Source organism: Emydura macquarii, unplaced genomic scaffold (assembly GCF_026122565.2).
Source record: "Emydura macquarii macquarii isolate MOO-44397 ecotype Brisbane River unplaced genomic scaffold, CSIRO-AGI_Emac_v2 contig_499, whole genome shotgun sequence".
In the NCBI taxonomy this organism is placed as follows: Eukaryota; Metazoa; Chordata; order Testudines; family Chelidae; genus Emydura; species Emydura macquarii.
The window spans coordinates 4071915-4099431 of NW_027130636.1; the positions used below are offsets into that span (position 1 = coordinate 4071915).

Below are 27517 nucleotides of genomic sequence, written 5' to 3' on the forward strand. Positions count from 1 at the left end.
CATGCCTCAGGGAGGCGAGGGAGGGTGGGGGGGCTGCAGGGTGATCTCCAACCTCCATGTAGTCGGTGGCCCGTGCTCCCCACTGCCAAGTTGGAGCCTCCACATTTATTTATTGACAACATTTGCAGGATTTTAAAATATTGTGCACAGAATTTTTTTTTTTTTTTTTTGGTGCACAGAATTCCCTCAGCAGTATACTGTGTCCACATCTGGCTGCCAGACTTTAGGAAAGACATGAATAAATTGGAGAGAGTCCAGAGTTGAGCAACAAAAATGATCAAATGTTTAGAACACCTGACCTATGAGGAAAGGTTAAAAACCTGGGCATGTTTAGTCTTGAGAAAAGAAGACTGAGGGAGGACCTGATAAGTCTTCAAATATGTTAAGGGCTATTACACAGAGAGTTATGATCAATGTCCATTGAAGGTAGGACAAAAAGTAATGGGCTTAATCAGCAGCGAGAGAGATTTAGGTGAGAAATTAGGAAAAGCTTTCTAACTATAAGGGAAGTTGAGCTCTGGAACAGTTTTCGAAGGGAAATTATGGAATCCCCAGTATTGGAGGTTTTTAACAGGAGGTCAGACAAACATTTGTCAAGGATGGCCTCGGTTTACTTGGTCCTGTCGCAGCGCAGGGGGCTGGACTTGATGATGTCTCAAAATCTCTTCCAGCACGACCTTTCTATGAGTCTATGTTCCCACTTCTGGGATGTGACCCTCCCCAACACCACTGAGCCTCAGCAGCTTTCTAGAAAGCAGCATCCAATAGGACCATACAAGAACCCTCTTGCAGCGTTCAGTATTGGGATTTGCGGTTGTAAGAGGCCACAGGACCCCAACAGCTTCCGTTTCTTTCATTCAACCAGAGCTTTAAGAGAGGAACACTGATGAAAAGGGGAAAAGTGGACATATAGAGTGACTGTGCAAAGGCTACAATCTCAAAAAAAACAGCTGCTCTAGTGAGACACCTTGGACCCCAAAGTTACAAGTTTTGTTCAAAGTAAGCCTTGTGAGGTATCATTTTAAAAGTCTTGTTCCGTTGAACATTGCTATCCTGTTGGATTGTACGTATATCATTGTATGTGAAGTTATGAAGTACTGCTATATGTTTGGTACTGAAATATGTGGTGAGTGGTCAACACCCACAGCCAGCCTTTCAGTGGCAACAAAGTAGCAACTATTGCTGGCTAGACAGCTGTTGATGGCCCATGAAGAAGAATCCACTCTCGCAGAGAATCCTCAGAGAGCACATACGCAATGGGGGAGGCCTAACCCCCAGGTCAAAGCAATGATCTTTCTAGCAGCTGAAAGAAAGTATAAAAGAGGGACAGTGACATCATCACTTGGCCTCTCTCCTTCCCCATCTCAACCCCTGGAAGATCATTTGGAAGACAAACTTGAACTGGGGAGATTGGTCTCAGGCTGCAAGGGAATTCAGCCTGTGTATTAGGAACTGTGAGCTGCCTGTAATATCTATTAGGGTGACAGACTGATTCAAATCTTGCTTAGTATGTTAAAGTCAGAATTTAGACTGCATTTCTATTTTTATTTCTTAGGTAACCAATTTTGATCTCTACGCCTGCTACTTATAATCACTTAAAATCTATCTTTCTGTAGTTAATAAATATGTTTTATATTTTATGTAAAACTGATTTTGGTAGAAGTGCTTCGGGAATCTCAGCTCAGATTACAAAGGCTGGTGCACATTCCACTTTCCTTTGATGAAGTGGCAAACTAATTAGTGAGTTTGCACTGTGCAGGGGAGTCTTGGGCAGGGCAAGATGTTAAGGTGCAAGTCTGGGGTCTGGGTGAATGGCTGGTGCCTCTCTTGGTATGATTCATGAGTGGCTTAAAAAGCATTCATGCAGTTTTGCTGTGTGAGAGTCTCCACATGCTGATGGCTGAGTGAGCACAACATCTAGAGGGGTTTGCTCTTGCCACTAGCATAGCTTTGTGAGAGAGAGCTCAGGTTGGAGAGTTAAGAAGGCACAGCAGTCCCACAGCTCCAGATTGTGCCCTTGAGATCCTGTCACATACAGAAACCATGATTTTTTTGTCTTTAAAGAGGGCTCTGAGGCTCAATGGCATGACGGTGCATCATACCAATAGGAATGTGAAGAGACAACACTTCAAGAAATTACCAGTTCTCACTAAACACCATTAAACAAGCTTTTTAAAAAGGCTTTTTAAAAGAATGTTTTAGACAGTCCCAGACTTCCCCATTTAAAAAAGTATATTTCAAAGTGTTATCAAATTGACAAGTGAAATACTAGCAGACGACAAGATTCATAGGTCTTTACCAGTGCCTGGCTGACATTGCCTCCTGTGGCCAGTGATTTGAAGTGACTGCTATTGTAAACTAGCTGCACCTCTGAAATCTCTACAGTCTCCAGCTCCTCCTGCGTCTGGCGATCTATCACATGCAGTTTCTCCACGCTGTCCAGAAGCACTACTGTGCGTGAATTTATCCACTGAAAAGAAGGCATATGCCAAACTTCAGCACATTTAATACACAACTATTGGCACAAATATCACAATATACTACAAGAATACCGTAGAGCACCAGTATCTTAAGCTAGTGGTTGCTGGCAGCATAAAAATGTTATTTTGGGTGTTTGGGGTAAGGCTAAACTTTAGAATCCAACTTTTTTACAGGGCAAAAGAGTGGCTATAAGGAAGGTGACAACCAGAAGACTTTCTTTGAAGCACCCATTTATGAAAAACCTTACTCAGGGAGTTGAATTACTTGTACCATACATCTTTAGTCAAGGGAGAATCCACCACAATTTTTGCTCTTATAGTATAATATATACCTGGCACATCTATATTGCCTCCCACCTGGAAATCCAAAGCACTTTACAAGTATTACAAAGTTATTCTCAATCCCTTATGAGGAAGGTAAGGGACAAACAAGCTTATTAGCATCAGTAAGAGGAACACAGTAAATCTCTCTAAAACTGGGAATTGAATTCAAGAGCTCTTCATCCAACTCCTATTGAAATTTGGCAATTAGACCATAGCCCCAAACTGGAAATGCTCTTCTGTTTGCTTTCAGAGTGCACCTATTTTTCAAAAAATTTCACTGGCTACATTGGAGATTTATAACTGCCAACAAATGTAACTGGTTCACCTTGGCATTTCTGTATTTCATCATTATATTCTTAGTGCTCTTTTAAAGTGCTTTGAGGGTTTGTGGTAAATTTCTGTGTTAAAAACAAGCAGGAAGATAGTACATTAACAAAACATATGTATAATGGGAACCAATATGCTAGAGCTTCCTGGCTCTTTTGGAGCCATTACTTAAGGTATGTCTAAACTGACACGGCAAAGTCGCTGCCGTCAGATCGACCTATCTGGATCGACTGAGCGGTCATTGAAGATCCTCTGTTGATCCAGAGGTTGATGCAGTAAAACCACCCTCAAGTGGCGTAGTGCTGCGTTGATGGGAACACGGTTCCTGTCAGCACAATGCAGAAGGGAAGCACAGCAGTCAACGGGAGTTATGCAATCTATTCTGCGTAACTCCCGTCGACTGCCGCCGAATTGCCCAATAAGTGTAGACCAGGGCTTAGTACCTGTTTGTAAGGATTTAGACTCCGACAAATAGGATTGGGCCTCACATGTCAAAAGACTTCATTCACACACTTTGTTCACCAGGGACATGAGTACTTTATTTTGTACACTGTAGATTTGGACAGCCTATTCTCTTCACTCCATAGCTACTATTTAACCATTTTTATAACATGGGATTCTATGAAAAAGCTACAGCAAGTAAATTAAATTTCAGTTCATAAATTCCAGATCCAAATTGCCAAATGCTATGTTTGTTAGGACAAGTTTGCAGAGCAAAATTACAGTCCCCTGGAAGCTAAGGGATATTCACATGCACTTAAAACACAGGAGGCTATTATCTGCATCTGAGCAAAAGGAAAAAATGTGACTGGATCAATACTTACAGTAAAATTGATGAGGTCATAGTGTAGATGAAGCTGTTTTTGCTTAGTTACATGTATTGCACCTGAGTCATCTCTCTTTACCTGATGATGGAATTAGACAAGACAAACACAAACTTGGTACTTTCATCAACCCAAAATTTCCCTTGAGAAAACAAAATTTTCTTCCCGAGAAAGGAAGCCCAGTACCAGAGTCTGCAGTATCAGTGTTACAGAGGTGCCTGTTAACACCATCACTGAAGCAGCTTTATAAAATGGGGTATAACTTCCTTTACTTGCTAAAATTCAATGATTTTTCAGTGTTTAATTTCCCAAAGTGTTAATTTATGTCCTTTTTTAAATTCATAATATATTTGTTTGATTACTTTTCATATATGTTAATAGGAAGTATTCAAATCTGAGCTGTGAGCAAAATTTGGCCATGGCAAGCCAACTTTTCTTTGTGGGCTGATTCACCTTTTTTTAAAAAAAAATGTATTAACACAAATATGGTAGAAGCTGATGTTTGGTAGATCTGGGGTGCAATGGGTTTGATTTTGCATCTTTTTAGCTGTCATAGCTAGAAATTGGTCCAACAACACATCACATTACCCACCTTGTCTCTCTAATATATTTGGACTGACAGGGCTATAATACCACTGCAAATAATTAGAAAGATTTTTTTTTTTTTAAATAATTTCAACAGATGTTTATTTTAGCATTTTTTATCTATCAACAAACTTCCACAGCAGCACAAAATTATGGATTTTAACCTTTTTTCCATTTTAAATCAACTTACATTTTTACAGTAGTGGGAAATTATGGGGTCAGACAGTTTGGAGGGTAAGCCAATAATTATTTAATGACAGCAGACCTTGAGATTCAAAGCGTTAAAGCTTTGTAACAGTTACAACACACATTGTCAACATGACATCAAATATACAAAGAAAATATCCTTAAATCAAACTCTAATAAGTTCTAAAGCAGCATTTTTCTTACTTTGCATATCTGACAATTATTAAAGGAAATATCTTTTCCTAGGTTTGTGTATGCACAGTGAAATCGACATCTAAAAATCTAATCCTGCCAAGCCCTGTCATAAGTGAAAGTTCATGTGCCAACAGCTGCCAATGGAGAAAGTTCGTGCATTATGAGCACATAAACCTTCAACAGGCGCTACATTTTCTGGTCAGATTTTATTCACACCACAGCCTTAACTCTGCTCTCATAGGAATCCTAGCCTTCCAAACTAGTACAGTAAATACCTTCAGTATAGTGATGGGAGAGAATAGTATGGTAAAGGAACAGGTGGATGAGCAGAGTTATGGTTGCCGCATAGGGCCTGGGGCGTACAGTAAAGTGTGTGCATGTGAGCAGAGGAATAGAGGGTATGTACTGTTAGTTAACTTATCTTTATTCTCTTCTTGTTGTGGTTGTATGTCAGGAATGTTGCACGTTTATGTAACAACCCCAACTCCTTCATAAGGAAGTTTTTGTTGTATAAATTTAAACAAACAAACAAAGTCTTATTTCCAGAAGATGGGTGTACACTTGACACCTCTACAGACCATCTTAGGAGAGATGGTATGATCAATGTATGTGACGAGCCAGCTATCCATCTGGTCCCTCCTAGTATCGTCATGAGCACCGAGAGTCATTTCCTGAGCTTGATCCAGTGGCACCTGTGGCTCAGAGGTCAAAAGAGTGCCATCTCCTCTTAGCAGAGTGTAATGTACCAGTGTAGGCTCAGTACTTGCACAGTTCACAGCATCCAGCTGAATTCCTCACAGAAGAGGCAGGCAGACAGGGACTTCCCAGAGACGTGGCGGTAGTCCGTCTTTAGCCACCTGATTCACTCTCTGCACTGATCAGCTGTCCGGTGGATCCTCAATGCCAGAAACTTCTCTGCAATTTCCTGGTAACATGTTCATTTCTGGCATTCTTACAGACATCAAATGTCTTGTTTTCCTCGCACCGGCGATTAACTAGAATCTGGCTGCATTCCCATGGTCAGCGAGCAGCACACTTGGTGTAGGACTTGGTGCTGGATTACTTTTTGTTGATGGCTGTAGCTAACACAGGAATGGTTAACTGCGTTTCAAGTTCAACAGTCAATGCTGGAATAAAGGCATGCTTCCAGTTTCTGGGAATCCAGTGGGTGCTCAAAAGATAGAAGGACCAAGAAACACTAGCCCAAGAGATTGTGGAACAACACTGGCAGATTCTCCAGACAGGAGTCTAGGAACCCAAGCTTGAGCTGCGTCCACACTACGAAAAGACAAGACTTGGTCCAAGTCCCACTATGCCAGCAGGTCCTACAACCCACGTCCTGAAGACTTAATGACTCAAGTCAGAAATATTTGTATGTGACTGGTAAGAGGGTTTGGGCTCAAACATGAATCTAAACCCAGGTTTACAATGCAGTGTAGACCATTAGAGCCAATCCAGCTCCTACTGACTTCCATGAGATTAGATTGAGCCCCCAATCAGGATAATTTAATAAAAACTTAAGTTGAGGAAGAAGGTTCAGCATGGATCTGGAAACTATACACCTAAGTAACATTTTTCCCACTTCGTTATATTAAACTACAAACACCTGGTCTATCCGTCTTAGCCCTGGGGGACATTTATACAATAAACAGTGTTGCCAGGCCAATAAAAAAATAGATACCATATTTTTCCCAATTCAAAGGTGAAATGCAGTGATTCACAACATGGAAAAACACTGTCATTGATCCACAGTAAATGAACTTCTGTCCAAGTGTTCTACAGGTGATTATCTAGAAGATGGTTGGTAACAAGCTATTCAGACTTACCAAAAGAAAATGAACAACATCTCCTCGACAGAAGGCAAGCATGGGGTTCACAGAGTTCTGTACAGCAACAAAATGCCATGCTAACAGCGGTACACTGGAGGGGTCCATCTAAAGAGACACACAAAACAGTCTATTTACAATACTATATACACAGAATTAGGTTGACATTCACTCTGGCTTCAGTAAGATATATCAACAGGTTGGATGGGACTCTTTTGGTGCCAGTGGTCACTGACTGCTCCACCAATTGAGAATCCATTTAGAAAGTCAGGGAAAGCAACCTTTTGACACCAGACAGATCATAATTTCTCTGCAATGTTGTCCACAGAGAAGTATGGCACTCATTCACTGTGTATAAATTACCAGTCCAAAACTATGTTAAAAAGGAGTTAAGATGGAGAGTACCAAAAGTAATTTAGGGTAACGAATATTACAGGCAAGTTGTATTTATCCCAAAACCAAGAATTATATGCTTGAGATCCAAACATGTTAAGGTATGAAAATGCACAGTTAGGGCACTAACTTTGCCCTGTAGTGATACCTTGCAATAGCCATAAGATTATGATTAAGGTATTTGAGTGTTTGTGGTCTCAGATTAAATTGATTTTAAAGAAAATCTATTAGATTTCATCCACCTCAGCCTGTCACTGCATGTCATTCTCAGCTTTATGCCCCACCTCTTGGGAGCCACTGCCTCAGGGGGCATGGCTGAGGAATTCCTACACCTCCATTATCCCTGCTTGCAGGAGCCACCCATAGAGTTATTGCATCTGAGGCACAATTTAGGGCAGCCTACAGACACGCAGCCTTCCCCAGTCCCTGTCCATTGTTTCCTCTGCCATAACTCCCTCATACGGAGTTTATTGCACAAAGATTTAAGAGTGAACCACCATGCACTTCCAGATTAACACTTGCCTTATGTTCACCCACTTCACCATAAGAGCGGTCTGTAACTTTAATCCAAAAAACCTATTTGTTCTTACTCACACGACCATAGGGAAATGTCATCCACACCTTCAAAGATGGTTTCAAGCCAATGACTAGGATCTATTGCAAAAAAAAGTTATAAAAATAATTTTTAAGTCTATATTTTTAGAATATTTTTCAACAGCTTTCATTTTAATGTACCACAGATACATTAGATGAGAGGCAGGATACCTTAGTTAGTGATGCCATTGCCAGGAGTGAGTACTGGGTGATAGGATGATCTCTCAATTCAGTCTTTGCATGCAAGGGCTCGATACAGCAAACTTCTCCCTTGGAACCACTGAACAGACATCGAGACTCACATGTTCTCACACCCATAACTCTCCTGAAAACAAAGCAATAACTTCATGACTACCTACTGAACGGGCCTGCCCAACACTTTAACACAGTCCAAAATGTGATCTCAGATAACCACTTAAAAAAAAAGTTCCTTTCACCAGTGCCAGCTGAGTTAGGGATACTGCTTTTGTGGCATTTCAAGGAGTATTGCAGATACAGAAAGGATGAGTCCTTGGGATTCTGCTTTAAGAGAGTTTTAGCAGCTCCTGGCCAGTTTCCAGGAGCCACCACAATCTCTGCTCACCTACACAGTAACTTGTCAGGTCCTAATCCCATGCTACTTCCTGTCTCTGCCCACAGCTGCTATGAGGTCCTCTCCCATACAAGAGGCACACAAAGGAAAAAAAGAGCTGCCAAGAACCACCATGCAGCTACTGCCAATGAAAGGCTTAGGAGAAGGGAGCCTGAAGATTAAGAACTGCACTGCAGGCTGAGAGAGGGAGCAACTTTGGGGCACCTACCAGGCGCCTTTAAGGGAATGGCATTTTCCCCCACAGCTGCAGTCCCCAGTTTGCTCTAGTTCCTGTGTTACAACCCTCCATGTGTATCCAACTTTAATCAAAACGTATATTTTGCTGCAATTATAAGGCCAAATTTTTGATCCAGCATATGGCCCAAGGGGACAAGGGGGATCTTAAACTGTGCAACATGAGAACGAATATACTCTCTGCCTGTGATCCCCAAACGTGGTCTTCCCACACAATCAAAGTGGCCCCGTCCTGTTGGTGTGGAGGACTTCAGTAAAAATGATATGTTGCTTAATGATCTAGATAGAGAAATAGTCCATGCTAATTCTGTTATAGGGTTTGAAATAAAACTTTGCTCTAATATTTTATTTTATTAAGATCCTGATCTATGAGTGTCTCACCGTGGAAGATACCCTATTGGTTCAAATGATTTTTTTAACTCTAAAAAAACTGACAGACTTAATCCTCCTTTTCACTGTCACTTTCACACAAAACTTAGTTAATCTCTTACTTAAATGACAGCTCAAATACGGAGCCTCCACTGTCGTTGCAAATTGCAAGTGTTGGGTCATCTGTAAACTGAACAGAGAATTAGATTATATATTTTCTGGTCTCAATTTTAAATCTAAAAACGTCAAAGTTTTCAGCAGAAAAATCCAATTCCAGGGATATTTTTAAAATTCGCAACAGTATTAATGTTGTTAATAAGAGTCCTGTAGCACCTTAAAGACTAACAAAGGTGCTACAGGACTCTTGTTGTTTTCGCTGTATACAGACTAACACGGCTACCCTTCTGGAACTTTTCAATATTGTTAATGAAACAGCAAAGCCACATTCAGAACATTATTCTTTGTGTTTACAAATTCATACTGGAAAAAACCCTATCTAACTTGCAGTCTGAACAAAGTTATTTGACAAAATACATACATTTAGCAGTTATAGTATTAGAATTTATTATTGTATTTGCAGTATTTTTATTCAAAGTATAAAACATTACACTAAAGTCAAATACCATGCTACTGCAAGCATCACTACTGTAATGGCATTAATTGTGAACCTAACTCTTCCTAAATATATTTAGAAATCAAGAGATCACAAGCTCTAAGCTCTCATGCTTATCCCACACAGTTTTGTAATGTTAAGCAAGTGAATGTATATTGATTGATTTATTTATTCATTTATGTATTTGCTTTAAACATGTCCAAAGCACGTATCCTAGATTTCCCTTGACACACAAATTTACTGCAGAGGTCAAACTTTCTACTTTACCACAAACAGACAAAGATTTATATAAAGAAAAAACTAGTACAATTTCATAGGACCAACTCAGAGGGTAAGATGAACAGCTGAGGGGGACGGGGGAAGGAAATATGGTTAAAGTGTTCTAGCTTTGTCGTATGCTGTGTTATCACAAAAGTCTTGAGGAGAACTGTATTTTCCGAAAATGCCTGCATTACTCTGCTTGGATATAGGTGCATAATGTTCTCCACACATAACACTATGATGAAAGAGTCGAACTGAACTGTCTTCACAGAGCAACATCCTTCAGGATATATGTGTCTTTTCTTTTGCATCTACCCATCTACAATGTCAGTGTCTTTAAAAAGTTATTTAACATCCCACAAAGTTGTAAATGTCATAATATAAAAAGATCCAAAGCTATGATTTAGCATGGCATGGCTGCCATTACTTTTGGCACAAAATGGGGAAAATAAACCCCATCAGTAAATAAACAAAGTGGATCTGGGTGCACCACCATTTTATTATAAACAGAGGGATCCCAGGTTAGCTTAATCCCAATGGTGGCAAGGTTGTAAATTACAATATTTTAAGTCAAAGAAAATACTAAACTGGCTATTGCCCATGACTGTAAATCACAAGAGATTAACATGGTTTCAAGTATTACATCTCAAACAGTCAAAATTGTAATATTCATTTATTTTTCCCCTGAACAGAGGATTGTTCTTCATTGTGAGCAAAGACAGTGCCAATGGCAAAATGGATTTTCCAGTATCACTATGTCTCACTGTCATTGGACAGTCAGAAAGTTAAGGAAGCCTTTTCCCTATATCAGGTGCCTTGCTACTCTTTCCCACTTCATTTTCTTAAATGAGTGGATGGGAGGGTGAAATCCACGTTAGCCTGGGAGAGAAGAGACTGTATTTTCCCTTCACTTTGGGTTGATCCGGTACTTTTTCAGGCTGATTTTCTGATTGCTCCTACCACTCCCTACCACTCCCTCAAATGTTTGTGGACTCTCTGGAGAAATTCTTCACAGTTTTCAGGCTTATCTCCTTTGTGAGGCTTCCCCAGAGAGAAATCAGATGTGGAGGACAAGGGACACAACTTGCAGTATCTGCACACCAACACATTCTGGTTTTACCTAGTACAAAGGAGTGGAGAATCAGGCACCAATTCTTTTCAGGCAAGCTGTTCTAAGGTTAAAGAAGTGGAAAAGGAGGAGGATATGGGTCTTGAACATCACCTTGAATTGCAAACGCTGCTGTGCACATTGAACATTCTTCTCCATATCTGAATGGATGAGATGGCAGCTGCCCCACTCTGCTTAGTTCATAATAATTTTATTATAGATTCTTTCACAGTTGAACAAAACTTGTAACTGTTTCTCCCCCCAAGCTTAGACTTATTATCGGGGAGGAAGAAATCTCTCAGAAGGAAATGTGGCCTTTCCTTGGTGACAGAGTTGTGACAAAGAATGGAAAGAGAAGATTCCCCAAAATGGCCTTCCTCTTTCCTCTGTGATAAGGGAAGTCAGGCAGAAGGAGAGGTTGTTTACCTTTTACATTAAATCGAGTTCTTAGAGATATTCGTCTCTATGGGTGATTCTCTTCATGTGCATATACACTCGTGTTCCTTCAATTGGAAATTTTCGGCAGCAGACTCTGTTCAGTCCAAACATGCACTCTAGTTATTTTTATGCCCCACACCAACGGCATACAGGACTACAATAGGCAGACCACCTTGGTTCCTTTTGTACTACAAAGACTCCAAAGCAGAGGAGAAGAGCAGATAGTAGAGCTCCCACAGAGAGATACTGCTCAAGGAATTTGTTACTGTACAAGGTAAGGAAGGAAGGAACCTCTCCTTCAAGTAGTGTCCCTATGGGTACTCCACTGCAAGTGACTCCCAAACACTACTCCTCAGAAAAATACTTTGGAGTAGGATCTGAAAATGACTGAAGAAAGCAAACCCAAATGCAGTATCCTCTTGGGATGCATGTACCAAATAACAGTGCCTCTAGAACATGTGAACATAGGCCCATGTGGCAGCTTTGCAGATTTCTACAGTAAGAATGTGCTTTAATAGGACAACAGGTGAATTCAGATCTGGTAGAAAGAGCTATAACCTTAGGAGAGCACAGAATGTTCACAGCTTCACACAGGAGAGAATACAATTGGAAACCCATCTGGACACAGGTGTCTGTAACTCTGTCAATAGAAACAAGGAATCGAGGAGAAGCCCAAAAGGGTTTAGTCCTGTCCAAATAATAAAACTGGAAAATGAATAATCTGATTAATATAAAAAATCCGAGGCAACCTTTGTTAGAAACAGGAATGTGGTCAGAGGGATACTTTGTCTTTAAAGAATACAGGAGTGTGGGTCAGGGGGAGTGTCAGTCATTAAAGCCCCTAACTTGTCAACTCTCCGAGCACAGGTGATAGCTATCAAGAAAGCCATCTTCATGGACAGGTGTAAAATTGAAGATGTGGCCTGAGGTTCAAAGAGAGGCTTCATCAGAGAGTAAGGGCTAAATTCAAATCCTAAATTCAGGAGGGTTCCCTGATGCATGGAAACGGATTATATAACCCTTTGATGAACCTCGAAGTGGCACGGAGAGCCAACAGAAAATCTCTACTGGGGAATGGAATGGGTAGCCTATGTTAAGTAGGAATTAAGCAAATTTAGGCCAAAGCCTAAGTGTGGAAGAATATGGCAAAACTGAGGTTGCTAGTGTGAGAAGAGTTAGAGATAAATGGGGGACAGTCAAATGGAAAAACTGAAGTTAGCAAGGACATGACCCATGGTTATGGTTGCAGCTATGTTTTGATTATGACTGGTTTTATTATGTTTTTTAATGACTGTTTTAAAGAAGTGTGAATGTTTTATTATAATGCTGTCTATTCATAGTATGGGAAGGACATTATTTAAATTAACCTCTGCAAAAATGTGTAATGTAAAGAACCAGTATGGAAGTGGCAGAAATGTGAGTACGATAATGGGTAAGTTTAATGTTAATTAGCATTCTAGGATTATGGAAGGAGTAGTTTTTGTTAAAATTGGAGAGAGTTCCAATTAATAACAAAAGGGTACCATTAGGTTCCAGAATCATAAGGCTGTACTTCCCTCTGTTGTCAGTAGACTAATCACCTACAGATACACTCAAAGATGAAACAGTGTAAGTGTAACTGTACTACTGTGTAAGTGATAATAGCATGTCTGTTTAGTTAACTAATTTTTCTTTTGAATAGAGTTTGGCTTTATCACTCAAAGTGCCACCTAGTGGTCCTCTACTAAATACATTTTCTGTAACCAATCTAGAGACTCAAACCTGAAAACTAAGTTGGGGTTTTATTGCACCCTTATCCTTAACATAGTATTAATTGGGAACATTTCAACATAATGATTACAAAAGACTACAGTGGTGACCATGGCAGAATGTCTGAGGTGCATAATTGAGTGATCAGAACCCCAAATTTACTTAAATCTGTTTGGTAAGAAATGGGAAAGCAAGAAGTTCTTAAGAGAGCAAATGTGACTTCTCTCGTCTATCAACGAGCTTGTCAAAAATTCAGTACACAGCTGCAACCATTTGGCACTAACTGGATTTGTTTAGCAAACAGCTCAGCTTTCTTATCAATCCTGCACATCTTTACTTTCCTCTGCTGGGCAGAGCAAGAGAAAGAATTTCAGCTGAATTGTCTCAGTAGGGGAGACAGAGGATTTCATTTAAAGCATATGATTTATTCTCAGTAGCGTTAAAACAGCACTGGCTAATGAGCTGAGACTCCGTCACCCAGGAAAAATATTCTCCGAATAATGACAAACAATTATGCTCGAGCACCATGTCCAGCCATGAACCTAGATAGGCTGTTAGGACTGACCAGAGAGGTAATTTTCCTCTGGGACAGTCAAAGCTCATGACAGCACACCAGCCTTCCATTTCGGTACCAAAGGTGTGGGGATAGAGATGGATTAACAGTGCTTCTGTCACCACTTGGTATCTGAAAAGTGATTCATCACCTACCTAAATTTCAGCCTGCAGAAGAGATTAAGGACTCCCACAGGGTTTCTCATTTGGATAACAGAAGGGGTTTTTTGGGAATTTGACAGTGCTTCTTCCCTCCACCTAAAATTGATTCCAGTCCAGGATGACTGAAAATCCTAATATGGGAACTACCCTTTGATTCCCTTACTCCCGAAAGAAACTTGGAGATAGAACACTAAAGTTTCAGAATGTTTAGGTTCCAGATGGAGAAAACATCCTTTGCAGTTTTTGTTAAATCCTGTGTTGCCAGTCACTGGGGAGAGGTCTGAATATCATAGTGAATGGTGCAGACCAACTAGATCCTGTTGTCTCATGATTGCAAGCAAGGTAAGATTGTGCGCCGATATCTTAAATGTATTAGTAGTCATTATTTTAATCTGACTAAGGAATGGAAAGAAAGTTTTATCACAGAGACAAAGTTGAAGATCTTGGGACAGGGGAGTTTGAGTGGGAATTCTGTTGGAGGAGAAGGAAGAAGGAAAGCCTCTGTTTTTTGGGGTAGTGAGTAAGTTTCTGTTTTGCGTTTTTTCTTTTTTCAGTTTGCAGAGGTTGGTATGGGGCAATGTCCTGTGACAAAATCAGAGCCCTGATTAAGGGGAATATAAAGGCAGGGAAGGAGCCAGCCAATAGCAGAGGAGCAGCAGCAGAGGAGCCAACAAACAGCTGAAACCAGGGGAGTTTGAGTGGGAGTCTGAGGGTGGGGGTGTGTGGTGTTTTGGTTTGTTTTTTTTTGTTTTTCCCTTGACAGGAGTTTAGGTAGGAAGGCTCTGACAGATACAGCAGAAGGAGCAGTGACAGTGACCAAGGGATGGAAGAGACAATGAAGATGACAGGATGTACATTTATCCTGGAGTACCCAAAAAGAACTTTATATGAAGTGTTGCTTCAGAGCTGATGAAAGAGAAGATCCAAGGTTTGGAGATGCAGGTGGAAACTATGGTTGAGTTTCAAAGGGGATTCAGGCAGATGATGGAGGGAAGACAAGAAGAGGCTGAAGGGAAAAGTCAGGACTCAAGATGCAAGCTGGATTAGAGAATTGTGAGGATAGACTGCTGGGTGAGGAAAGAAGCCAGTGGAAGTATGTGACTATGAGGACCAGGCAGAGGAAAAGATTAGGTTTGCTAAGTTGGAAAATGAAGAAGGGGCACAGCAGGCAGTAAGAGAAGGGGGGAGGGCAAGGAAGAAGAGAAAAGCTAGTCCTACAAGAAGAGTGGAAGAGACAGTGGAGATAAGTTCAGAGCCCCAGGAGGATACAGGATGACTCGCAGAAGATTGCAAGGGAGAACAAAAGACAAGGGAACTTGAAGCCAGAAAGAACAGGAGGAAGATCAGATGCTCATATCAACACCAGGAAGAGGTAGGTCTATGTGACTGGTGACTCCCTACTAAGAAGGGCAGACAGGCCTGTCACCAGAGCAGATCAAGAGAACAGAAGCGTGTGCTGTCTGCCAGGAGTTAAGATATAGTATGAGGACCTGAGGCTGAAGATTGTCCTTCACGTGGGAACAAATTATTAGAACCCTGCAAATCCGCAGATATCCATGGGTATTTTTTTTTTTTTTTTTTTTTTTTTTTTTTTTTTTAAAGATGGTGGATCTGATGCTGATCTCAAAGGTGGGGAAGCAGCTGTCTGCAGCTCATAGCCTTTGAGGCTGCTTCCCTGCTTTTGAGATGGGGGCAGGGCTTCCCTGCTGGCTGCCGATCAGCTGCTGGGCAGCTGCCTGGAGGGGCTGGCCCCCAACAGCTGATCTGCAGTGGACACTGCAGTGGGGATGGTCTCCAAACAGCTGATAGGGGGCTCCAGAGCTGCGGGTGCCTGTAGGTGTAAATGACTAGACTGTGGATGGCAGTCAGATGTAAGCTGATTGGGGTGGATGTGGATCCAAATTTGTGTGTCCACACAGGGCTCTACAAATGATACCCCTAGATTCTCGTGGGAACGCATTCATGGAGACTATGCCATGCTGGGTAAGACACAAAGAAATGGAAGCTTAAGTTATCTTCAGGGGGATTCTACCTGTCCCTAGAGGAGGAAAACAAAGGCAAGACAAGATGATGATGAACAGATGGCTCAGGCAGTGGTGCTATAAGAATGGCTTTGGGATGTTCAACCACTTGGGAGGCATTCACAGACGACTGTTCTCATGGGATGGACTCCATCTGAGTAGGGAGAGAATAGACTTCTGGGATGGAAGTTGGAGCAATTCATTAAAAGAGTTTTAAACCAGGAACTCAGGGAGACAGTTGAAAGATGCTCATGTAATCTCCACGCCAGATTCCAATATTGACCAGGAGGAAAATGGAGAAAAACAGCAGATGGAAAAAGAATACACATTAAGAAGGATAGTGCCAATACCAGTGAAGCTAAAGGTCATGTAGGCAATACTGGCAGCAGAATGATGTCACTCAATCAGGTGAGGAACCTGGGTGAAGTCAAGCAGAAACAACCAATATGTTTGCACACCAATGTAAGAAGCCTGGGTAACAAAATGGAGGAACTAGAACAACTGGTGTAGGAAGTGAAACCAGATATTATAGGGATAACAAACATGGTGGAATAGTAGTCATGCCTGGAGTACAGGTATTGAAGAGTATGCGCTATTCAGGAAAGTCAGAAATAAAGGTAGAGGTGGTAGAGTAGCACTGTATGTTGATGAGGGAACATATCTCCTCTTACCCCCAAAAAGGGGGGAAATCTGTAGCATATGTTAAGCTTTGGACTAAGTTAGCTTAAGTGTGGGAATTTGAAGTTGCTAGTGTAAGAAAAGTTAGAGGTAAGTTGGAGATAGTAAGAGGGAAAATTGAAATTAGCAAGGCCATGACCCAACATTATCTTGTGGTTGGGACTTGTTTTTGTAATGTTTTTAATGTGTGTAAGAACTGTTACTGTTTTACTAAAATGCTATCTGTATTGATAGTATGGGAAAGACATTGAAAATAACGTGCATTGTAAAGAACAAATGAGGTGGCAAAAGTGTGAATATGGTAATGGGGCAGGTTTCATGTTAATTAGTATAATGGATTATAAAAGGAATAGTTTTGATAAAAATGGAGAGAGTGCCAATTAATATCAAAAGGGTACCATTAGGTTTCAGGTGTACTTAACTGTTGTCAATGGACTGATCACCTATTTACACTATTTCATCTTTGAATGTAAATATAATTGTATTGGTATGTGAGTGATAATTGCATGCATCAATCATGGTTAAAGCCACTCATGTGAAAGGTGTACGAAGAATCTCCAAGATTGCACTGTGTCTCTTGGACTTCCTCCCATAGGATTTGGAGAATATCAGCCACACTCTTCATCAAATCCTGAAACTGCTTAAAGTCACCTATATATGATCAGAGATGTAGGACAAGAACTGCCTCAACCGGGAAGGATAAAAAATATATTCAAGGAGTAGCCTCCTCATCAGGTCTTTTCTTGCTCTTCAAAACCATTCCTCCCATGACGGGGGTTGTCTCGGGGGATTGGGGGACAGGAGAATGCTGCATCTGATGCTCCATCTGAGAGCTAGGTGCCTTTAGAGAACTGTTAACAGTAGGTTGACCATGGATCCCAATATGGCCATTAGAGAGGACTATAAGGAAAGTGGGGAGGTCCCCAAGGTTGATCATATCAAGGGGGATGTGGCAAGGCTTGAAGTTTTCTATGTCTTGAAATGTCCCTTGAGGAGAAAACTCGAGGGAAACCAGGCTGACAAAAGAACCTCAGATAAAAATTGGGAGTCAGAAGAAATACGGTCTTTATAGTTCAAAGGAGGGGCAGACAGTGGCAGCATAGCAGGTTGTCTGTACATTCCCATGGGTACCAAAAACCTACTCAGTACCAGTAAATTATGTGGTACTAGCGATTAAATAGGTTGAGGTACCGGGAGACTTTTCATATTTGATAAGAGAGACTCAGGTACCTCATAGACAAATAGGTCTTTGGAGAAACTGAATTCCTGCAGTACAAGGTAGATCTGCATAAAAACCTGACAAATCTCAGCAATAAAAGTCTGTGGTCCTGAGGGCAGTGTGGAGTGCATCAGGACCAACTGACTGGTAGATCTGGGTACCACAGATATCACTGAAGACATTGAGGCTGTTGCCAGTACCATCTTCTTTGGTGTTCATCTTTGGAGGCCTTAGCACTTCATTTGTGCTTAGATCCAATATGAGAGGTGTCTACTGGTAGAATTTCTCAGGAAGCAGGTGAGAGAGCTACAGGAGGTGGTGGCTAGGCTGAGAAGCATCCATGCACACAAGGAATTCATTGAAAAACATGCATATGGAGAACTCCAAGGTTGAAGAAGCAATCTAGCTGCAAAGGACTGCAGTAGCACCACTAAGGGAGGAGGAAACAGGTCCCTTCACAGAGATGAAGCTGGCTGCCGCTTATTTCTAGCAGCAGATAGTGCTCCATCCCTGCTCCCAACCCCACTGTCTACAGAGATTTTAAAAACAGCATGCTACCCTGGCAATGAAGGATAAGGAATCTCCCCCAAAACATGGAGGAGTCACGTACTCCCAAGGTTGGGAAGACTACAACCACCACTTCCAAGGGGAAATGAAGAGTGGTGGTGGTGAACTGCCTTCTAAGGGAAACAGAGGCATCCACCTGCCAGCCTGACCTGGCATCCCAGGAGGCATCTGCCTGCTAGGAGCCTGAATCTGAGACATTATGGAAGGACTGCCAACAATCATGCAGCCCTCTGACTACTACCCGTGCTGCTCATCCACATGGGCACTAATGATACTACAACATATGACCATCAACAGATCAGAAGTGATTACGGGGCTCTGGAAATGAGGATGAAGGAGTTGGGGGCATAGGTCCTGTTCTCATCAATTCTTCCGAACAAGGATAGGGGTCCAGAAAGAGAGACAAACACATCCTGGAGGTGAATGTACAGCTATGTGGATGGTGTCTCCAGGAGGGCTTTGGCTGCCTTTATCATGGAATGCTATTTCAAGGAGGCCTGGTGAGCAGAGATGGGGTCCAACTATCAAGGAAGCAGTAGAGCATCTGACTAACCTAGTGAGGGGGTCTTTAAACTAGGTTTGACAGAGGCAGAAGACAAAAGCCAACAGGTAAGCTCAAAATATGGAGAGCTGGGTTAAAAGTCAAAATCTTGGAGGAGGGCAGACAGACAATCACAGCAGGAACAAAGGAGACACATCAGGGAATACTGAGGGGAAATAGAGGGGAATAGAGGGGAAATCTAATGACATCTTAGATGTCTGCATACTAATACAAGTAGTATGGGAAATAAACAGGAAAAACTGGAAATAGAACAGTTACTTACCTCGTAACTGTTGTTCTTTGAGATGTGTTGCTCATGTCCATTCCCCATTTAGATGGGTATGCTCACCACATGCACCGGTGCCAGAAAACATTTTCCCTTCGTGGTACCCATACAAGCTAGCTCTGGTGCCCCCTGCAGCAGCACACACATGCACCTGCATGTAGGTGCCGCCAGTTCCTCCTCGCTGGAACTCCAACTGAGGGGAAGGAGGGCAGGTCGGGAATGGATACGAGCAACACATCTCAAAGAACAGTTACAAAGTAAATAACCATTCTTTCTTCTTCAAGTGCTTGCTCATGTCCATTCCCAATTTAAGTGACTCACCAGCAGTGACTCCAGAGGTGGGCAGGAGTTTATGGATGTGACCCTTGAAGCCAGCATCGTCCAGAGCTTGCTGCATCAAGGCGTAGTGGGACGCAAAGTTATGTGCCAATGACCACGTAGCTGCCCTGAAGATGTCCAATATGGGGACATGTGGTTGGAAGGCCGCAAATGATGCCTGCGCTCTCATTGAGTGGGCTGTCCAGGACACCGGAGGCGTGACCCCAGCCTGCTCATAACAGACCCAGATGCCGGCCGTGATCCACTTAGAAAGAGGTGAGGAAACCGTTAGGCCCTTCATCTCATCCGCAACTGCCACAAAGAGCTGTATAGAGCGACGGAAGGGCTTAGTCCTGTCAATGTAAAAATCCAGGGTCCTCCTCACGTCGAGAGAATGCAGACGCTTCTCCTCACTGCAGTTGTGCGGTTTGGGGCAAAAAACAGGCAGGAAAATCTCCTGATTCAGGTGAAAGTGGGAAACCACCTTAGGCAAAAAAGCCGGGTGCACGCATAGCTGGACTTTGTCCTTGTAAAGCACTGTACAGGGTGGTTCCGATGTTAATGCCCTGATCTCCAACATGCCTATCAAACGTGATAGCAACCAGGAAGGTGACCTTCCAGGACAGGTACGTAAGAGCACGAGGCCATGGGCTCAAAGGATGATCTGGTGAATCTGGAAAGGACCAAAGTTCGAGTCCCACTGAGGGGAAGGCTCCCTTAATGGAAAAAGCCTTTCCAGACCCTTGAGGAACCTAGTAGTCATTTCATGTGAGAAGACTGTTCTACCTCCCACCAAAGGGTGGACAGCAGATATGGCAACCACATGGACCTTGACTGACAAGAAGGCCAATCCTTCTTGCTTCAGGTGAAGCAGATATTCCAAGATTGTTGGGATCGATACCTCTGCCAGGGACATGCCATGTTCAGTGGCTCAGCAGGTGAAGCACTTCCACTTAGCCCTATAGGCCGATCTGGTTGATTGCTTCCTGCTCTCCAGGAACACGAACTGAATTTGGGTTGAGCCACCCAGTTCAGCCACAGAGCATCCAAGCTGTCAGGTGGAGGAAAGCTAGTTCCGGGTGGAGCAGGTGACCTTGATCTTGGGACAGAAGGTCTGGGCACAGTGACAGGTCCAATGCCTGGGTCCTGACACCTCTACCAGCATCCCAAACCACTGCTGTCTGGGTCACGTTGATTCCACAAGGATGACCTGTGCCCTGTCTCTCTTCACCTTCAGGAGAAAACTTTGTGGATCAAAGGTATTGGCGGGAAGGTGTACAGGAGCCCCTCCGACCAGGGGAGGAGAAAAGCATTGGTGAGGGAGTCCACACTGGGGCTCTGACAGGAACAAAAGCAACGTCACTTCCTTTGGCCCTGGTGGTAAAGAGGTCTACTCGGGGATCGCCCCACCTTTGAAAGATGCAAGCTGCTACCTCCAGATGGAGGGACCACTTATGGTGAGAACAGAAGGACCTGCTGAGACGATCCGCCAAAGAGTTGACGAACCCTGGGAGGTGAACAGCTATTGGGTGAATATTGTGGCTAATGCAGAAGTCCCAGAAATGCATGGCCCCTATGCATAGGGCAGGGGATCTTGCCCCCCCGCCTTGCCCATTGATATAGTACACAGAGGCTGTATTGTCTGTGAGAATCTGTACCATCCTGTTGGTAAGATGTGGTAGAAAGACTGCACAGGCTAGATGAATCGTCCTGAGCTCTTTGATATTGATATGAACTCCAGTTCCTCTGAGGCCCACGTGCCTTGGGTCTTGAGGGAACCAATGTGAGCTCCCCATCCTAGATCCAAGCCATCGGAGACCAGAGTCACTGACAGCTGAGGCGCTTCGTAGGGTGTTCCCAAGAGGACATGACCTGGACTCGACCACCATACCAGAGAAGTAAGTATTTTTGGAGGGACCATAAGTATCCTGTCCATGTGGTGCCTGACCGGAGAATAAACTGACACCAACCACATCTGAAGGGGTCCAAGGTGCAGCCTTGGCTGGGGGACCACATAGGTACAGGCCACCATGTGGCCCAGGAGCTGAGGCACACCCTTGCCGTTTTGAGGGGGACGAGCCAAAATGCAGGTAATCTCGGTCATTGCTCAGAATCTTTCCTCTGGGAGAAATGCCCTGGCCCTGGATGAGTCCAGCATCACTTCTATAAATTCTATTCTCTGCACAGGGACTAATACTGATTTCTGTTACTTTATTAGGAGACCCAGTGCTTGAAACAATTCAGGTGACTGAAATTCTGGCTTGGACCTGGGACATTGACCTTGACCTGCCCGCCATCCAGGTAAGGGAACACCTGCAGTCCTCTCCTCCTAAGTTAGGTCACTAAACCGACATGAACTTGGTGAAAGTTTTTGGCGCAGTCAAGAGGCCAAAGGGAAGCACAGCAAACTGATAGTGGCGGTCTCCTACCATAAATGTCAGGAACCTCCTGTGACCAGGGAAGATTACAATGTGGAAGTAGGCATCCTTTAAATCGAGAGCGGCGTACCAGTCGCCTGAATCCAGAGAGGGAATGATGGTGGTTAGGGAGACCATGTGAAATTTTAGTTTTCTGAGGTACTTGTTCAGGCACCTTAAGTCCAAAATAGGTCTCAGCCCTCCCTTTGCCTTCAGGATCAAGTAGTAACAGGAGTAAAACCCTTAACCCCGCAGGTCTCTGGGAACCTCTTCCACTGCACCCACTTGCAGAAGTGCTCACACCTCCTGTTTGAGGAGTTGCTCGTGGGAGGGGTCCCTGAAGAGGGACGAGGGGAGGGTGGGAAGGCAAGAGCGAGGCAAACTGGAGGGTATGGTCAATAGCCACCATGCTGAGCACCATCTGTCCGATGTTATAGCAGCCCAGGCTGGGAGGAAATGGGCTAGACAAGAAGAAAACAAAAAGGGGTCTGGATCCATGGAAAGAACTGGTAGGTCGCTCCTGGGTTCACCTTCAAAAGGCCTGTTTTCTGCCCCAGTTATGGCGGCTAGAGCCCAGATGAAGGTCAGCAGATGACCAACGGCCCTGGTGCCTCTTGTAAGCCTTGTTTTTCCTCTTACAGGAGTCTCTGCGGTGTGGTCCCCAGAGCACTGTTCATGCTGTGGCTTAAAATGCCTCCTAAAAGGAACAAGGCATATAGAGGCCGAGTGACCATAAAGTAGCCCTGGAGTCCTTCATGCCATGCAGTTGGGCATATGTCTGCTCAGCAAAGAGGGCTATGCCATCAAAGGGAAGGTCCTGGATAGACTTCTAGACATCTGACAGGAGACCTGAGGACTGGAGCCATGATACCCATCTCATCGATATAGCCGAGGCGATGGACCTGGCTGCAGAGTCCACCGCACTGGAAACCGCTTACAGGGATGCCCTGGCCACCTATCTCCCTTCTTCTACAATGGCCTTGAACACCTGTTTAGAGGAGGGGAGCAATGAGTCTGCGAATTTGTCCTGTGACTGCCAGATATTAAAATGGTATCTACCTAGCAGCGCCTGTTGGTTTGCCACTTGTAGCTGCAGACTGGCCGTAGAATAAATGTATCATCCAAACAAGTCAAGTCTCTTGGCATCTGTGTTTAGGGATCAAGCTGACTTTCCCCCATCTGTCTCTTTTGTTGGCAGCTGTGACCACCAGGGATCCCAGCAAGGGGTGGGTATAAAGGTATTCAAACCCCTTCACTGGCACATAGTATTTTCTTTCTGCTCTCTTGGATGTGGGGGGCAGGAAGGCTAGGATTTGCCACAGGGCCTTGGCCAGTTTAACACCCCCTCATGGACTGTGAGAGCCACACTACTAGGAGCTGCTGAGGCCAAAGTTCTAAACAGCTCGTCAGCCGGCTAATCCAATTCCTCAATCTTCAGGCCCAGGTTGGAGGCGATCCTTTTCAATACGTTTTGGTGCAACTTAAAATCATCCAATGGCACCGCAGACGAGCGTCCCGTGACCTCCTCATTCGGTGAAGATGAAGAAGAGGCCAGCACCTGCACTGGGGGAGAAGCCTCTGTTCTGGATGGGATGGAACCTGTGGGGCCCAAGGCACAAACCTTCATGGTCTGAATCTGTCTAAATGCGGTGCTGCGCTCTGAGGGATGGAAGACTGCTGCACTGAGGTTCCTCTTGTGGAACTGGTTTGCAGGATCCCAGAGGGAAACTCCCACCAAAACGGCCATGGTCCAGGTCATTGGCCTTGCAGCCATGTCACCATTGGTGGTTTCCATTGGTGTGGAAACCAGGCACTAGAGCCAGGGTTGCCTGGTCCGGATAACCCCATTACTGTCCGAGGATGAAGTGCTGATATCTGACAGCCATGGTGGTACCATCCCCGAATACCTCGTGGAGCCATGCAAGACGCATTATTGTGATGCCTGCACCAGTGAGCAGCATGAGGAGCCCAAACGCTGTATGGACTAGGCGAACAGGGTCGCAGTGCCAGGGAAAAGTGCCATGCGTCTGGCGATCTGTGTTACTCTGCTCCATAGCAGTGCTGCACTCGGTGCGAGACCGCCAGAGAATAGTGGTGGGAACCTGATCTGGCAGTGTCCTAACCCAGAAAGTGAAGCCTCGACTCTGGGGACCACCTGCGCACTGGTGAATGGTGCTTCGGTGATGGGGACTGTCGAGCAGATCTGTCCCTCGATAAGCTGCCCTGAGACGCCGATGCCGAATCCCAGTGCGCCACTCTGCCATGCCTCAGCATTTGCGATACCAGCAGCACCAGGAGATCCTTCATAGCTTGGAAGGCCTCTGGAGTCAATGGCACCACTAAACAATGTGAGCCTCTACTGCTACCCCGAGTCAGTGGAGGGCCTGGTGCCTGAGTCAACGCTCGCTGAGGCGAGGGACCCTTCTGTGGCAGGGAGGGTTGGCCGTCCGAGACAGTTCTCACCAGGGCCCCCTTAGCCTTCTCCACAGGAAAGCGTCCCCATTCCGATCGGATCTTCTTGGACCTCTTTGGAACTGGGAAGTGAGACTGGTGCTGGGCAGATGAAGGGGGTGCCAGAGGGGCACTGTGCACCAAGGCCATCACGCTCGGTGCTGAGACCGATCTGCCAGGCTCCGAGGCCGGTCTATGGGCCAACTACATCTGGACGGCTCAGAGACAGATATCCTGGTCTTTCTTGATCCACGGTCGAAAACCTTCACAGATCGTACATGTGTCGCTGATATGGGCTTCCCCTAGACACTTTAGACAACTTTGATGAGGGTCTCTCCTCAGCATAGGCTTCTTACACAAAGTGCAGGGTTTAAACCGCAGGGAATGGGGCATGCCCTGACACTGGGATTCTAACTACTAACAAACTAGGACTAACTGTAACCAAACAAGTAACTATATACACTAAAAACGATGAATAGACCGCTAAGGAGGTGAGAAAAAACTTGCGAAGGCAAGAGCATTCCAGTACTGTCACTAGCGGCAAGAAGGAACTGAGAGGGAGGGGAAGCCACCAGCACCTATATGCGATCACATGTGCACGCCGCTACTGGGGGCCCCAGAACTGGCTTGTATGGATACACTAAGGGAAAGAGTTTTCCAGCATCGGTGCATGTGGCAAGCACACACCCCTAAATTGGGAATGGACATGAGCAAGCACTCAAAGAAGAAGCTAGTGAATAATCACAATTGACATAACTGGCAACGCAGAAACTTGGAAGGATAATTCACATGACTGGAATATTGGTATAGAAGGGTACAGCTTTGTTCAGGAAGGACAGGCAGGAAAAATGGAAGAATGTATTACCTTGTATATCAAAAATACACTTGCACTGGGATTGAAATAGAAGTGGGAAGCAGACCTGTTGAAAGTGTAGGCCTGAGACTTAACTCACCCCCATGTTAAACCAGGCTTGGGCAAAAGTCAGGGATTTCACCACTAATATCAAGGAAAACGCTCCACTGCTGGTAAAGCACACCCACCTCAGGAATGCCCTTAACAGGAGTTATAACACCAAGGGTCGTAAAGTAGAGACAGCCAGGAGCTGGGAAGTTTGGGAGGATACAGAAAGACCCAGCAAAGGATTAGATAGATAAGATAAACTCTGACCAGCAAATTTATGCTGACCATCTGCACAAACAAAGATCATAAATAAGTTACAATTTGGGCATAAGAAAAAAAACGGAAAAAAGACATGAGCAGGGAGGAGAAAACTTAGGTGCCAGTGAGTGATTGGTTAAATTTTGTTACCATGTGGTATTGAATAATGTGATAGGATTAGTAAATTTAAAGGAGGTACCTAGTTTTACCTATATAACGTAAATGAAAAATAATGCTCTTTGGGGAAACCATCACTGGATGGCAGTTCAACATCAAATGGCTAGAATTCTAACCCCTCTACAAGATGAAGACATGCAGAGGCGTCACCGGCAATCCCAGACAAGTGGATCCTGACTGGCCATCCGGTGAAGTTTGTCTGTATATTGGGAGTGGTGAGCATAACAGATTTGCTTGGCATATGTGTTCTGTTTGTGTGGCTAATAAATAGATGTTTAGAGCACAGTTGTGTAAGACTTTTTCATTGGGAAGAGATCCTGCAGACCCATAAAGCCCCGAGCCCCATAGATATGGGTGGGTACTTAAATTGACCAGGTTTTTCCCTGAGCCCCATGGGTAAGGGTATGTGCCTTACACCCCAAGCCCTCGGTAGGGAAAGGGTGGAGGGGGTACCTAAATTAACCAGGTCACATCTTGAGCCCTTAGTAGGGAATAGGCAGGGTGCCCTAGATTTTTGTGGGTAACAAAAGCCTCTTGGTAAGGATAAAAGGGATAAAGAACACAGATTCTGTCATGGTAGATGTCTACTACAAACCAGGAAGAAGAGGTGGGTGAGACTTTTTTTAAACTAACAAAATATTCCAAAACATAGGACTTGATGATGATGGGCTACTTCAACTACCTAGACATCTCTTGGGAAAATACAGTAGGACACAAGTTATCCAACAAGTTTTTGGAATGTACTGAAGACAACTTTTTATTACAGAAGATGAAGAAAGCAACTAGGAGAGGGGCTCTTCTAGACTGGATTCTGACAAATTGAGGAACTGGCTGAAAATTTGAAGGTGGAAGGCAATTTAGGTGAAAGTGATCATGAAATGATGAATTAATGATTCTATGGAATAATCGGAGGGAAAACAGCAGAATAAAGACAATGGATTTCAAGAAGGCAGACTAACAAAATCAGAGAATTGGTAGATAAAATCAAGGGGAAGCAAGTTCAAGAGAGTTGGCAGTTGTTTAAAGAGACCATATTAAGGCACAAGAGCAAACGATCCCAATAGGTAGGAAAGATAGGAAGTATGGTAAGAGACCTCCCTGGTTTAACTAAGAGACCTTCAATGACATGAAAATAAAAAAAAATCATACAAAAAGCGGACACTAGGTCAAATTACAAAGGATGACTATAAAAAACACCACAAGCACATATGGACAAAATTAGATATTCCCAGGCACAAAAGATTAAACTAGTTAGGGACATCAAGGGGAACATGAAAACATTTTACAAATACATTAGAAGACAGACCAAGGACAAGATAGGCCCATTACTTAGGGAGGAGGAAAAGACAACAGAAGAAAAAGAAGCAATGGCCAAAGCATTAAATGCTTTTTTGTTTCAGTTTTCACCAAAAAATAAGCAGTGACTGGACAACTGAACAAACTAGAGAAATATAGCCTACACAAACCTACTATATGGTGGGTTCATAACTGGTTAAGGAAACATACTCAGAATAATTATCAATGGTTCGAAATCAATCTGGAAGGGCATATCAAGTGGGGTTTTACAGGGATCTGTCCCGGTCTGGTTCTATTCAGTATCTTCACAAATTATTTAGATAATGCCATGAAATGAACACTTATGTTTGCAGGTGACTCTAAGATGGGAGGGATTACAAGCACTTCGGAGGTCAGAATTAGAATTCAAAATGATCTTGACAAACTGGAGAAATGGTCAAATAAATAGAATGAAATACAATACAGACAAATGCAAAGTATTATTCTTAGGAAGGAATAATTAACTGCACAAATACAAAATGGGAAATTACTGCCTCGGAGGGAGTACTGCAGAAAGGGATCTGGCAGTTATAGTG

General features: G+C 43.6%; 1 protein-coding gene across 4 annotated transcripts in view; it reads right to left on the bottom strand.

Moving 5' to 3' along the window:
• Positions 1–27517, bottom strand: part of VPS8 (VPS8 subunit of CORVET complex) — a 223567-nt gene that overhangs the window by 154465 nt on the left and 41585 nt on the right. For all 4 annotated transcript variants that reach the window (XM_067538775.1, XM_067538776.1, XM_067538774.1 and 1 more), the window contains 6 exons: positions 9052–9119; positions 7906–8059; positions 7735–7794; positions 6748–6855; positions 3956–4036; positions 2300–2470 (listed from right to left, as the gene is read on the bottom strand). In XM_067538775.1, coding sequence (XP_067394876.1) covers positions 2300–2470; positions 3956–4036; positions 6748–6855; positions 7735–7794; positions 7906–8059; positions 9052–9119 — 642 coding nt within the window. The remainder of the gene's footprint in view (positions 1–2299; positions 2471–3955; positions 4037–6747; positions 6856–7734; positions 7795–7905; positions 8060–9051; positions 9120–27517) is intronic.